At 42.3% G+C, this 13,234-nt stretch overlaps 2 protein-coding genes across 2 annotated transcripts in view; both read left to right on the top strand.

The window, feature by feature from the left end:
• The first annotated feature begins 848 nt into the window (after positions 1 to 848).
• On the top strand, positions 849 to 5,116 carry RIPPLY2 (ripply transcriptional repressor 2). Its single transcript, XM_027604049.2, has 3 exons — positions 849 to 1,367; positions 1,689 to 1,753; positions 4,844 to 5,116. The coding sequence occupies exons 1-3, from the start codon at positions 849 to 851 to the stop codon at positions 4,989 to 4,991; spliced, it is 732 nt and encodes a 243-aa protein (XP_027459850.2). The 3' UTR covers positions 4,992 to 5,116.
• Positions 5,117 to 7,260: 2,144 nt separating this feature from the next.
• The window catches only part of LOC113927299 (cytochrome b5 reductase 4), an 83,330-nt gene continuing 77,356 nt past the window's right edge, over positions 7,261 to 13,234 (top strand). Inside the window, exons 1-2 of the mRNA XM_027603030.2 lie at positions 7,261 to 7,491; positions 11,575 to 11,728. Coding sequence (XP_027458831.1) covers positions 7,417 to 7,491; positions 11,575 to 11,728 — 229 coding nt within the window. The 5' untranslated portion in view covers positions 7,261 to 7,416. The remainder of the gene's footprint in view (positions 7,492 to 11,574; positions 11,729 to 13,234) is intronic.

Raw genomic sequence — 13,234 nt, 5'->3', positions numbered from 1 at the left:
TAACGCTTTTTACCAAGTTTAATGGATCTTTGTAATAAGTGAGGGTCAACTTAAATAAGAGAAACAGGGTCCCGGAGAGGTTCACAACTGGTCCCATAACTTTTCAAGATTTCATTATCATTCTACACACACCCTGCCTCCACAGAATAATTTCTAATTATCACTGAGTGACAAAATGCCAAGTAGTGACTGAGGTGTACACATGAAATTCAAGACTTCTCTTCAGGGGACACTGGTAAGATGTTGAGGAAAATCACAAAGATAGGAGAAATAATATAGAGTTCTACGCCTAAATCACATGACTCCAATCTTCGGTTCTCGTGGCTGTCCAGTCTCGGTTCAGTCTTTTACCATTCACTTTTTTTTTTTTAATCTACAAATAATACTATTTGTAGTATTATGACAGACTATGTAGAACCTAGTCTGTCAATACATTAACGAAAATTTCCTTTCGTAAGGAGTCTGTTCATTCACCCAGCTTCATTCTGCCGGAAAGAGGAGTTAAGGGCATTCCTTTCAATTTAGTCAACATCCCAGCTTTTAGCAGACGGGATGCAGAGCTTGTTGCATTGACCACATTCCAAAAAGTCTCGGGTCAAGTAATTACCAGCCACTTGGCCTTTTTGCAGAAATACACAAAACGTGTAGAATTGCTTAATTTTATCGCCTCCTAGACTCCTCACTTGGAAATTGGCTGCTCGGGCGAATGTTGTTTTTTCCCCCGCAGCCATGTGTCGAAGAGCGATTAACACTCGCTCAACAAAACCCATTCCCGGGCCATTTGGGAGCTGCACGCGTTCGCACCCGGGGTTCAGCCGGTTGCGCCTTGACGCGCAACCTTTTTGTTTATGCGGCTAGCTGGGGAGAGAGGGGCGGAGAGGGAGCGAACCTCTCAGTATGCAGCAGGCAGCCGGGGCTCTCTATATAAAGCTCGGGTCTCGGGTCTGACAGAGGGAAGAGGCCCGGCTGGCCCGCGAGCTGGCAGCCGCCTTCTGCTCGGCCCCGCCGCGCCATGGAAACCGGGGAGCCCTCGGCGAGCGGAGCCGGCGAGTGCGCGCGCTGCCGCCGCCGCCCGCCGCCCGCGGGCCCTGACCGCCGGACGCAGCGCGAGGGCGCGGACTCCGGCGGCGGCGCCTCCCCCACCCCGGCCCTACCGCCCGCACCTCCCCGGCTCCTCCCCTCCGCTCTCCGCCCCCCCACCGGCCCCGGGTCCGCGCTCGGCTGCGGGCCGTCCTCCCGGGTCTGGGCTCCCGTCTCCTCTGCGCGCCTTGTACCCCCCAGCCCGCAGACCGGCAGGCTTCTGGAGACCGTGGGTTGACGCCAGAGGCTACAAGGAGGAGGGGGCGCCGCAGCCCGCGGCGGAGGCGGTGAGTGAGCCGCGCGCCTCGGGCCGCGCCTCCCCGGAGGGCAGATGAGCGACCCGGACTGGGTATGCCCTGCCCGAGGGAGATACGCGCCCGGCCTGCCCCTCGTTTAAGCTCGCGCCCGCCCGTGGCCCTACCGGAGGCCCCGTGGGTCCTGATGCTGCGAGGGTGTCCTCCAGAGCCACGAACGCGCGGATCCCGCCAGGAGCGAGGCTGCGGAGAGCCCCGGGGGTCACATTCCCCGCGGGCGCGAGAAACACTAGACCGCTTTCCCCCTTTCTAGAAGGTGAGTGATAACTGCGATTCATCTGCTTTCGTCCCCAGATGCCGGATGGCCCCGGGGTGACCGAAGCCTCAGGAAAGCTTTCCCAGTACAGACACCCAGTCAGGTGAGTGACAGGCCTCACGGAAGGTCTCCCGCTCCTCCAGCCCAGGGTAGAGTCGGGAATCACAGCGCGTAGCTCCATGGCTGGTCTTGCAGTTCTTCTCTCTGGGAAAATCTGTCTTCACGGATCCCAGAGGTCCTTTACTCATCGAATTGATAAATGTAGTTCAAGCTCTCACCTAAAGGAACTGTTAATCAGTGCCCACTCAGTAAACTCTTCAAGAGTATATTATAAAGAGGGAAAGTGGATGGCATCGTGAAAGTCGACCGGTGACATCTCGTGTCTGCAAACCAGTTTTGTGTTGTTTAATGCTAAAGGGTTCGAATGAAATTGACTTCACAGCAGGCAGAGTGTGTATGTTCTTATTCTCTTGCAAACCAGAAGGAAGACTGGTGTTCATTGTTGCGGTTTTACAGCAAATCGAGCTTGACGTGGAAGAAAAAATGGAGTGTAATGAAAATCCTAAAGATCACGAAGCTTCCTAAGAAGGGTCGAGGTTACTTGACATAACAATGAAGAGCTAGTTTATGGTTCCTAGCCACGGGCTGTCGGCCTTCTGTAGAAATCTTTGTAGCTTTTATTCAGGTGAAAGGTTCATTCTGCAGTTTGCTTCAGAGAGCTGTGAAAGGCAGAGCGTATGACATTTGTATGCATATGTTTATAAATAGCTTGTAGAGGTCAATACATGCTGATTGATTTTCTACCTGATGGATACAGGAAAAAAATAATCACATCCCATTGGCAAGTGTTGTAATAGTTTAGTTTGGTCAGGATGTAAAGGACATGAAGTACCTAACTCTCCCTGAGGGAGCAGGGAAAGATCTGGGAAGTGTGTATGATAGGATGTGGTTACCTAGCTGAGGCTTGAAGTTAGCCAGATGGATGGTAGGTGGAGAAAAATAGGACAGAAGAAATAGCAGAGGGGATATAGAGTCATAGAACAACATGGCTCCCTATGGGAGCCTCAAGGAGCTGGAATTTGGGTGCATGAAGCTGTGGTCATTCTAGTAGGTAAGCTATAAGCCAGATCTTGTCCACCTTGGTATAGAGTTTTGTTCTATTCCTGTATGTGGCATTGGAAACCCATGGCCTTTATTCTGTGGATGGTATTGGGGGTTATTCAAAGGTAGTGTGATCAGATTTATGTTTCAGAAAAAGCACTAAAAAAATGGTATATAGGCTTAGTTAGAAAACTAAATGAAATTGGAAGTTACTGTAATTCAGGCAATATATGATAAAGAGCCATTCTAAGGTATTGGAAGTGGGGATGGGACTGGGTGAATTTGGGGGATGCTTAGATGACGTAATAGATTAGGCTTATAATGTATTGTATACGGTAGGTAAAGAAGAGGTAAAAAGAATGGCTTCCAAGTTTGTGGCAGATGACCAGATGAATGCTGTATTAACAGAGTGGAAATTAGGGCTTAAAACAGATTTGGAGAACAAAATAATGAGTCCAATTTTTCATTTACTGTATTTAATGTGCCTAGGGGGTATCTAAATATGTATGTCTAGTGAAGAGCTGTGTGCGCGCGCGCGCGTGCATGGACGCACGCGCACGCACGCGGGTAAGGGGCCCAGAGTCAAGATCTTAAGTGGAAATACAGACAACTGGGAGTCTTTAGTAAATGAACAGTTGAAGAAATCATGTCAGTGGATCAGGTCTTCCAGAAGAATGAGAGAGGAGAGATGATCACTCTTGATAAAACACTGGGGAAGGCCAATACCAACCTGTATACAGAGAAAAAGAGGTCCACAAAGGAGACCGAGAAGAATCACTCAGGACAGGGGAGAATTCAGGAAAGTATGAAGTCCCTGAAAGAAAAGTGGTCAGTCAGAGATTCTGGGCAGAGTGTGGTAACAATTAAACAACATTCTTTGGGTCTGACAATTCTAGTTAAGCATTAGAAAATCATTTGTTTCCTGTATAAGAAATCCCTTTTCTGAACTACTGTAGCCATTTATTTGTACTTCTTTTAAGTTTATTTTATTTTTATTAATTTCTGTCTTGAATACTGTTATTTCTTGAGGATAGAGACTAAGATTTTTTCATCTTTGAATTATGAATTACGTCTGGCACGAGATCACTAAAATATTTATTGAATGACTGAATTATTGATGGTTGCTTATTAAAGGCACCAAAATTAAAACTTTTTTTATCATTTGGCTAAAAACATTTATAAACTACATTGCCTACTTTTCTGCCTTTTAAAATGGAGTAGACTGAGCATAATGTAACCTTCTCTTTGTTAGAAGCACTCTGTTATAAATGGGTATATGGGGCTAACTACCCTACACTAAAATGACTGCGCTGTTGTTGGTGAGTTAGCCATATCCTTCTTCTTTTCTTTTCTTTGGAGGAAAATAATAGAAGACCAGATGGCAAGATTAATATTTGTCAAAAATTTGAAATTCTGAGGTAATTGGGTTACATGTAAGTTGTGTAAAGCCAGCATTATTCTCAATATCCCAATATGGTATTTCCAAATTTAGTTGCATGGGGAAACGGGAGGGAGATGGGATCAAGGTTGGGGTCAGAGGAAGCCTTCCTATAGCCCTGGTGTGAGTGCATAGAAAAACTTTAAAATATTGCTTTTTGTACTCTTCTAAACTTATGTTGTTAGCTACATCTTAACTAACAGTTAAGCAAGATACTAGGTGATTTCTGCTTTTCTGGAAGGTGCATAATATTTTGTTGTCTTTATAAAACTGGGTTTCAGAATTTTTAATGTAATGGTAGGATTCATTTTCCCCCCCAAAGGAATTTGGAAATCGGAAGACAAACCATCTGTATATTGTAAGAATAAATATATTCATAATACCTGAAGTGATCTAAATATTTATCACAAAGGGTTTCATGTGAATTTGTTTGATCCAATTTACAGCTTGGATAAAGACTTAAAACGATTAACTAGTTATTGATACTTTGGCAAGTAGACTCCCATGACACCTGAGATAATAGCATTTTTAGACTATCTAAAGGCATACATCAATTGTTAAGTATATGGAACTCTTAGCATTTGAACATTTCATGAATATAAGGATTCTGAATGTGAAAAAAATAAAGCCTATTGTGTTGTCTGCTTCTTTCAGACTATTTTGGCCAAAATCAAAGTGTTATGATTACTTATATCAAGAAGCAGAAGCTCTTCTGAAAAATTTTCCAATTCAAGCCACAATTTCATTTTATGAAGATTCTGATAGTGAAGATGATATTGAGGAGCTGATCTGTGAAAATTAACCTGATTAGTTACTTGCGATGACATTCAAAGCTTATAGGATTTAAACTTAGTGTACAAATGTATCATAATCCTTCATACTAATTTATTTGTATATAAATTATTAATAAAATGAAATATTTTGTAATTCTATAGTAGTTTGGCTTTTTTTTACCCCTACGCTATAATTCGGTGTTGGAATTTAAAAATAAGTGCCACTTACGGATGCCTTGATTGGACTGTAAACATTTGGGGCTTACAAAAGATACTTTTGATCTCTTCATCAAATTACAAGTTATAATTTTGCAAATATTTAGCTAAAATTTTGCAAAGAATGACAATATTTAATTTTCAAGACTGAATCTTGTAACATCTGGTATTTCCTACTGATCTCCATTAGGTATTGTGTTGCTGATGAGTATTTTTAGATAATGATAAAAATCACCTTATGCTACCAATCACACAATATTATGTTTTTGCTAGCAGATGGTGAAAAACACTTTAAATCATTGTCCATAATTGAGAATGGGAATTAATGCCATGGCTATCAAATTTTATGGATTTTTAATGAATGATGAATCAAGTAATAGCACTTTAATACTCCTCTGCTGCCTTTAAATCTAGTAGTAAAATAGCATTTGTGCTCAATAATTAGAGCACTTCATTGAGGGATCCCCAGAATTTAAAAAAAATGTTTAAGTGAGCACAACTTATATGGAGTCTAAAAAAGGAGAGCCAAAAGCCTAGAATTTGATCTTTTTCCATTTCTGTCTAAGGGGGAGCTGAGACATTTGGCAGATATGAAACATTCTTCAACAGCATCACCTTCCTTTGTTCTGGCTCCTTGCTCCTGATATTGTCATGTACAGATTTTCTCATGGGAAGTGAAATAAGAAATTCTCAGTGATTAGTTTTTTAAAATGTAGACTTACAGAAGAATACATCACCATTTAATGACAGAGAAAAACAGGAGCACATTGCAAGGTAGAGGTAACCTAGACTATGGTCATGAGGTTCTTCAGCTCAAATGCAGTCTCCCAATAAGCATTTTCATTGCAAATGTTTCTTAGTACCCCAGAATGATGATGGGTAGAGGTGAAGGTCAGAGATAGTTACCTGGCTAAGAAATGCCTCTTACTTGAATGGCTACATAGATCACACACTTTTCCTTCTAATTGAAAGGATACTACAAACATTGATTTGCAGGCACTTTTAAGGACAAGGCAGTTGAAACAGAGCAAGTTTAAATCATGTGTCAGAGTCGGGAAAAGTTAGTAATGGCAGGTGGACAGGGAGAGTTACTTAGAACTGTATTTCTTCTGAAAACTTTCCCTTCACTGGATTCTACACTCAGGAAGTGTGTGTTCCCCAAGGACTATGCAAAAAACCCACCAGGTCACCAATCTGGACCTTGATCATTAGGGACTTGTTTTTAGCTGCACAGTATTTGAGCTTCTTTCAATATGTCGGAATAGTATGACGAGCCACTGCCATTTTTGGGGGTGCCTACTATTAACCAGGCATTGTACTAGGTAATTTACATATGACATCTCATTTAATTCTTACTGAAACCTAAATCCATTAGGCAGAGGGGGAAAATGAGACTTTGAGATACTGAAATAACTTGCGTAAGCCTGCTCATTTATTAAGTGCAGAGATGGCATTCAAACTAAACCTATCTGACAAACATAACTCTTCGTCACTACATCTGGGGATGGGCTGTATCTGTACACAATTCCCTGTAGCTTTCAGCGAAGACAAGAAGTTAGATGAGGAGGAAGAACTTGTGAGTGGGTGAATGGAGCAGGAGACTTTACTAGCTTCTTTGACTCATTCGTTTGTCATTAGTGGGGGTTCTTAAAGGTGAAGCTTCACCTCATAAGAGTGGCTGTGGTTGTTTGCATTTGACGCCTTAACTCTTAAAAGTTCTCTTTCTTGTACAGCCGGGTGCTTTAGGGGAGAGAGTGTCAGAGAAATCAAAATGCTTTGATAGTGTTATTTTATTCCATATTTCAAGCAGTGTGAAGGTGGGGCATAACAACAGACACTTGTGTTCTGGGTTAAGAGGAGTCTAAAAGAATTTATGCTCAGATTCTGTCAGCACCAAGGCTAAGGAACAGCTTCGCTCTGTCTTTAGTCCTTCCACGGAATAGCTGTCACCTCACTGCGGTGCTGAAATTCAGGGTGCAGAGCTAACGCAGCACGCGTAACAGAATTCTGTCTGGTTCCTCCCCTGCCGGCGCTGCGTTCGTCCCGTTGGCTCCGCCCCCTCGGCCTCGACGTGCTGCGTCATGGCGCTCCTCACCCGCGGCGACCCCGGAAGTGGGTCGGGGGCTTGGCCTCTGCCCGGCCTCGGAGCCGGAGCGGGAGGTGTTACTCTGGAGGGGTAGAGCTGAGCGCTTTTGTCCGGCGGCGGACCCCGGGCAGGGCCCGGGCCAGGGGTCCAGGATGCTGAACGTCCCTTCCCAGTCTTTCCCGGCCCCCAGCTCGCAGCAGCGCGTCGCCTCCGGGGGGCGTAGCAAGGTAAGTGGATGACATCGTGCGTCTTGTTCAGCTCGCCTCCCGCTGGCGTTCCGTACTACCGAACGGTCCATTCTCTCTTTTGGCCCCCTCTTCCACCTCCTGTCCTCATCTCTAGCCTTCGTTCCTCCTGCACTAGCTGGCGATCTCTTTCCCCGGCCGTTTGCAGTCCTCTCTCTCACCTACTAGGCCCCCCCCCCCCCCCCCCCGCCAATCCTCTTTTCCCGCGAATTAAATTGAGTTGTATATGACGGCCAGCACCGTGCTTTTGCCGTTATCATAGGTACTCAGTATTAGCTTCCTTACCTCAGTCTGTCCTCGTCTCCGGTCTTTTGTTCTGCAGTTTCCGGAAGGAGTTGTGAGTGAGGTGGGTTCCCTAGGAGAAGGGAAAGGTTGGGCAGTAGCGACATTGACCGGTGACCATCCTCCAAAGGTGGGGACTCCCAGAGCTAGGGAAGATGGGGGGAGCGAGAACAAATGTCTACAGTCCTCCGGTGGGTTTACGGACACTTCTCTAAGTCATACGGCCTTTCTTCCTCTGGTACCTGTTTTATCGCACTGTCTTTTCTATTGACATCACTTGCTGACTTCGAAGCTAATATAATACTCTTTTTGTTGACCATAGTTACTGTTAGCAACAAGTGGAATACAGGTGTATTTTATATTTATAAAATTTAATAAAATTGTCTCCCGTGCAGTTATTCGTTAGTTCCTCATTCTGTAAGTTCATCTTCATGTTTTGTTCATGTTTTGTTTTTGAAACTTCCACCTACTTGGACCACTCCGCCCAACCCCCCATTTCTGGACTCTTGGGTCTTAGCATGATTTAAGATCTTCACTGACTTTTTTTTTTTTTTCTCTCTCCACTTAAACTTGAAGTTGACTCGAGATCAGAATTATGGGTTCAGGGATCTGTAGCTTTCATTAGATTTTCAGAAGTCTGTAACTCCAAATATAATAGTAATAAAGCTGAGATTTATTTGGTGCTTACGGTATATATGTATGTTAGTGTTCTGAGTGCTTCATGTGTAGTGTATTAACTCATTAATTTTTACAATAATCCCACGAAGTGGTTGCTTTTGTTATCTCTATATCACAGAAAAGAAAACTGGTTAAGAAACGTTGCTTTGGACCCTAAAAGTTTGATGTGATGTGACTCTGGCTGTGATATTTCATTTATTGCTCCATAGCTCCATATATCATCCAGTCATCTAATCATCTGTCCCCTCCTTCTTGATGTTTGACCTTTTCTCTCCTTGAACTAAATGCTTGGCTAAATAGTCAGAAAGACTCTCTGAATTAAAATATAAGAGTTGCTGGCCTTCTGTACTAAAACTACAAACCACGTGCTCAGCATCCTTTTAAAGGAGAAAGCTCAGAGGCAAAGACAAAAGGTCCACAGGTGGTGATGGCAAAGGTGAGTCTTCGGGTCCAAACAGAGAACAAAATACGGTTATTGCACAATTCAGAGGGAAACTGAGACTTTTTCCCCCCCTTTATAAAATGAAGTAATCTTGCACGTATCAGAACCTGACTCAGGATTGTATGAAATGGGTAGAGGTTGAAAAAGTAGAAGCTAGTTGGGGAGGTTATATATCATAATAGTTAAAAGCATAGACTTTTGAGTGAGAAAGACCCGGATTCTTTTCCCAACTCCCATGACTAAGTCTCTGAGTCTCAGTTTTCTCAGGTGTAAAAGAGAATAATAGTACCCATTTTATAGGGCCGTTCACAGGATTAAATGAGATAATGTTTCTCTTAGCACAGTCTGGTATGTGGTAAGCACTCATGTGTTACTTGCCCTTAGACTTTTATTTGGATTCCATGGATTGTTGTGTAAAGTCCTGAGCACAGTGTCTGGTGCTGAGTATGCATTCTATATATGATAGCTACTATTATTTTTGCTAATACTAGTAAATAAATATTTTTTGAGAACCTACCGTATGCTGAAGATGTGGTCTCTGTTTCCAAGGAGTTTAGTCTAATAGGCTGCACACACTAATAAATAGTTATAAATGTGATAAGTGCTATAACTGTGTGTTATGACCACAGAGGGGTTGGGGTCAGAAAAGGCTTCTGGAGGAGATAGTGTCTGTGAGAGAGAGAGGGAGGGAATTGGGCCAGGCCAAGGAGCAGGTATTTCATAGCAATCAAGGAATTGGTTCCCATTTAGCTAAAGCGTTTAATAGGAAGGAGCAAAAATTAAAACTCAGAGCTAGTGAGGTAAACTATGACCAGATATAAAAGGCCTGGTAAACCACTCTAGGGAATTTAGAGACATTATTATAAGGTAATGTGGTGGGCGCCCAGGTGGCTCAATCGGTTAAGCAGCTGCCTTCGGCTCAGGTAATGATCCCAGAGTCCCGGGATCGAGTCCCACATTGGGCTCCCTGCTCAGCAGGGAGTCTGCTTCTCCCTCTCCCTCTACCCGTGCTTGTGCTCTCTCTCACTCACTCTCTCTCTCTCAAATAAATAAATAAAAATCTTAAAAAAAAAATAAGGTAGTGTGGGGAGCCATTGAAGGAGGGAGGGCCCATGGTTAGATTTGAGTTTTCAGAAGATTACGCATTAACTACCCAGTGGATTATGGAATCCACATAAATAAGAGAGATGAATGATTTTGGTTTGGGATGGAAATGATCATATTCTCATACTTTACTTCATTTATTGGGACCAAGAGACCTAGAGAGTTTCAGGGATGGTAAGAATGGGATGATGTAATTGGTAGGAAGGAATGTGAAATTGCAGTGGTACCACAGACCTATTAACTTGGTTATTTTGGGGGTAAATGAATGACTACAATAGACAAGATTCCAGAAAGTGAGGTATATAAATATCTTAGTCTATTCAGTCTTTTATAACAGAGAACCATATACTTTATAAGGTGGATTATAAACAACAGCAATCTATTTCTCACAGTTCTGGAGGCTGGGAATTCCAAGATTAATGCACCACCGAGTTCGGTGTCTGATGAAGGCCTGATTCCTGGTTCATAGCCATTTTTCCCCACATCCTCACATGGCAGAAAGGATGAGGGAGCTCTTTGAGGCCTTTTTAATGAGGGCATTAGTAGCATTCATGAAGGCTCTACCTTTATGATTTAATTACCTACCAAAAGATCTTACTTCCTAATACCATCGCATTGGAGGTTAGGATTTCAACATGAATTTTGGAGGGGCACAAACATTCAGTCTCTAGCAATATATTTCTTTGAACGTGCCTTCTTTTACATTAAACATTCCTCTGGTACTATGTTACAAACTAGTTATACGAGTTTAGACAGTAGCTCAATCCCTTTACCAGATCTTCTTTGCAGGGGTAGGCAGACTTTTCTGCAAAGGGCCAGATAATAAATATTTTTGGCTTTGAGGGCCACACGACAATTGAGTCTCTTCATCACCACCAGCACCACGACCTGTGAAAATGATTCTAAGCTCCAGGGTGATACAGAAACAGGCATGGACCGGTTTGCCAAACCCTTCCCTAGAGTGTTAGAGTTTTTTTTTATTTTCCATATTTGAGAACTTTTGTTTCTTAGTGAATTCTTAGAAAACAGATTGCTGCCTCGTGATTTCTAATGTTTTGTGTATATTGGATATGGATATATATATGGATATATATATATCCAGAAATTCAACTTTAGCTCGCCATTTATATTTTCTTCTATTAAATCTCTTGTGATTTTTAAGGGAAAGAACTTTTGGTCCAGGTTGGTGAGCAACTCCAACGTATTAGTGACAGAGCAGAGCCAGGACCAAAATTTGTTTTCTACCTCCAGGTTCAATACTGTTCTTGTGTTATTAGATACCATTATGGTGAGTGTTTGTGTGACAGAATTTCTAAGCCCTACCTCATAGTTCATGTATTTTATATTGTTCTATTTATAATTCTAAAACAGCAGAGATGATTTTGACAACCACCTAAATCTGTAAAAAAATAAAATTGTAGAATTGTTAGATTTGAGTTTTCTTATCTTTTTGAATGAGAATAAGAGTAGTGAGCAGCCTGCAGAGAAGCAGCAGGTGGGGCAGGAGAAGCAGCTGACTCAAAGAATCCACATTGAATTCTTCTCTGTTCCTTTTTTAGGTCCCTCTAAAACAGGGCAGAAGTCTTATGGATTGGATTCGCCTCACCAAAAGTGGAAAGGATCTAACGGGATTAAAAGGCAGGTTAATTGAAGTAACTGAAGAAGAACTTAAAAAACACAACAAAAAAGACGATTGCTGGATATGCATAAGAGGTACGTGGTATTTATTACATACTGCAAAAAGTTTTGGCTGGGCTTTCCAGTTGTAATGTCATATGGCCTCATGGTCCTGTTATTTGGTGATATGATTCACAAGTAGATAACAAAAATATGCCTTATGCTGGACTACAAAGTATATAATTCTGAATTTCAACAGTATTTCTTTCTTAGGTAACTATTTACATAGCATACCGGCACTGTACTCCCTTAGAAAGAAAGCAAGTGTTTGCTGGGTGGTTATTCAGTAACACTCTAGTTTATATATAATCATGTCCCACCTTAGTGCCTTTTAACAGAATCGTTTTGAATGGGAGAAATTGTTCTGCCAGAAAAAATGTCTCTGAGAACCGAAAGTAAATCAGAAAGCCTGTGTTTAAGCCAAATCTTAAGTTCTGACATGAAGCAATTTTTATTATTTAATGTAAATTTCTTAGCAATATTAATGACCTGATTTTTGTAGCCCATAGCAAATTAGAAGTGCCAAGCTAGAAATGAGTGGGTTGGAGAGAGTGAGCAGAGATACAGGAGAGTGGCTGATAAAAGCAGACCTCATGGCAATCAACAACCTCACATCTCAGAGGGGAATGAAAGCAAAAAAGGCCATGGGAATGTACAATGGGCTTCCGTAGCAATGTCACTGAGCCATCCAGACCTGGTTAAATATGCCCACTATTTTTAAAGTGTCGGTTTGTTATTCATTGGTGTTACACAATTGTAATTTTATCATTATATAGTTATGGTATGTTGTCAGTTATCCTGATTACACTGTGACCTGTATGAGGGCAGAGACCATGTCATGTCAGTCATACTGTTCTGTCCTTGGTGCCTGGCACATAGACATCATCAGTATATGTTGTTTGTTGAATGAATTCACTTAACATTTTTAAGAAGTTTTGTTACTTAAAGAGCTCTGTGGTTGTTATAGTAGATTGGTGATGTGATAAATGGAAAGATAGCAGTAGACACTATTAGTTTGCTAGGGATGCCCAAACAAAATAGCGCAAACTAGGTGGCTTAAACTACAGAAAATTACTGTCCCACGATTCTGGAGGCTAAAGTCTGAGATCAAGGTGCCTTTTTCATAAGGCTGTGAAAAAGAAAAATGCCTGTGTCTCTCACCTAGCTTCTGCTGGTTTGCTACTACCAATCTTTGAAGTTGCTTGGCTTGTAGAAGCATCACCCCAGTCTGCCTTCAGCTTCACATTGCATTCTCCCTGTGTACTTGTCTGGGTCCAAATTTCCTATTTTTACAAGGACCCCAGTCATATTAGATTAAGACCCTACCCTACTCTAGAATGACCTAATCTAATTATATCTGCATTGACCCTATATCCAAATAGGTCACGTTCTGAAGTACTGGTGGGTAGGACTTCAGCATATGAATTTGGGGGTTATGCAATTCAACCCATAACAGACACAGTTAGAGTGTGAAATTTATTTCAGTGGCAAAGGGGGTGGACTGTTCCAGCAGGTGATGACATAGCTTGTTCTGAGACAGAA

The sequence above is a fragment of the Zalophus californianus genome, chromosome 7, assembly GCF_009762305.2.
Source record: "Zalophus californianus isolate mZalCal1 chromosome 7, mZalCal1.pri.v2, whole genome shotgun sequence".
Lineage (NCBI taxonomy): Eukaryota > Metazoa > Chordata > Mammalia > Carnivora > Otariidae > Zalophus > Zalophus californianus.
This window is presented reverse-complemented; position numbering and strand designations above follow the sequence as displayed.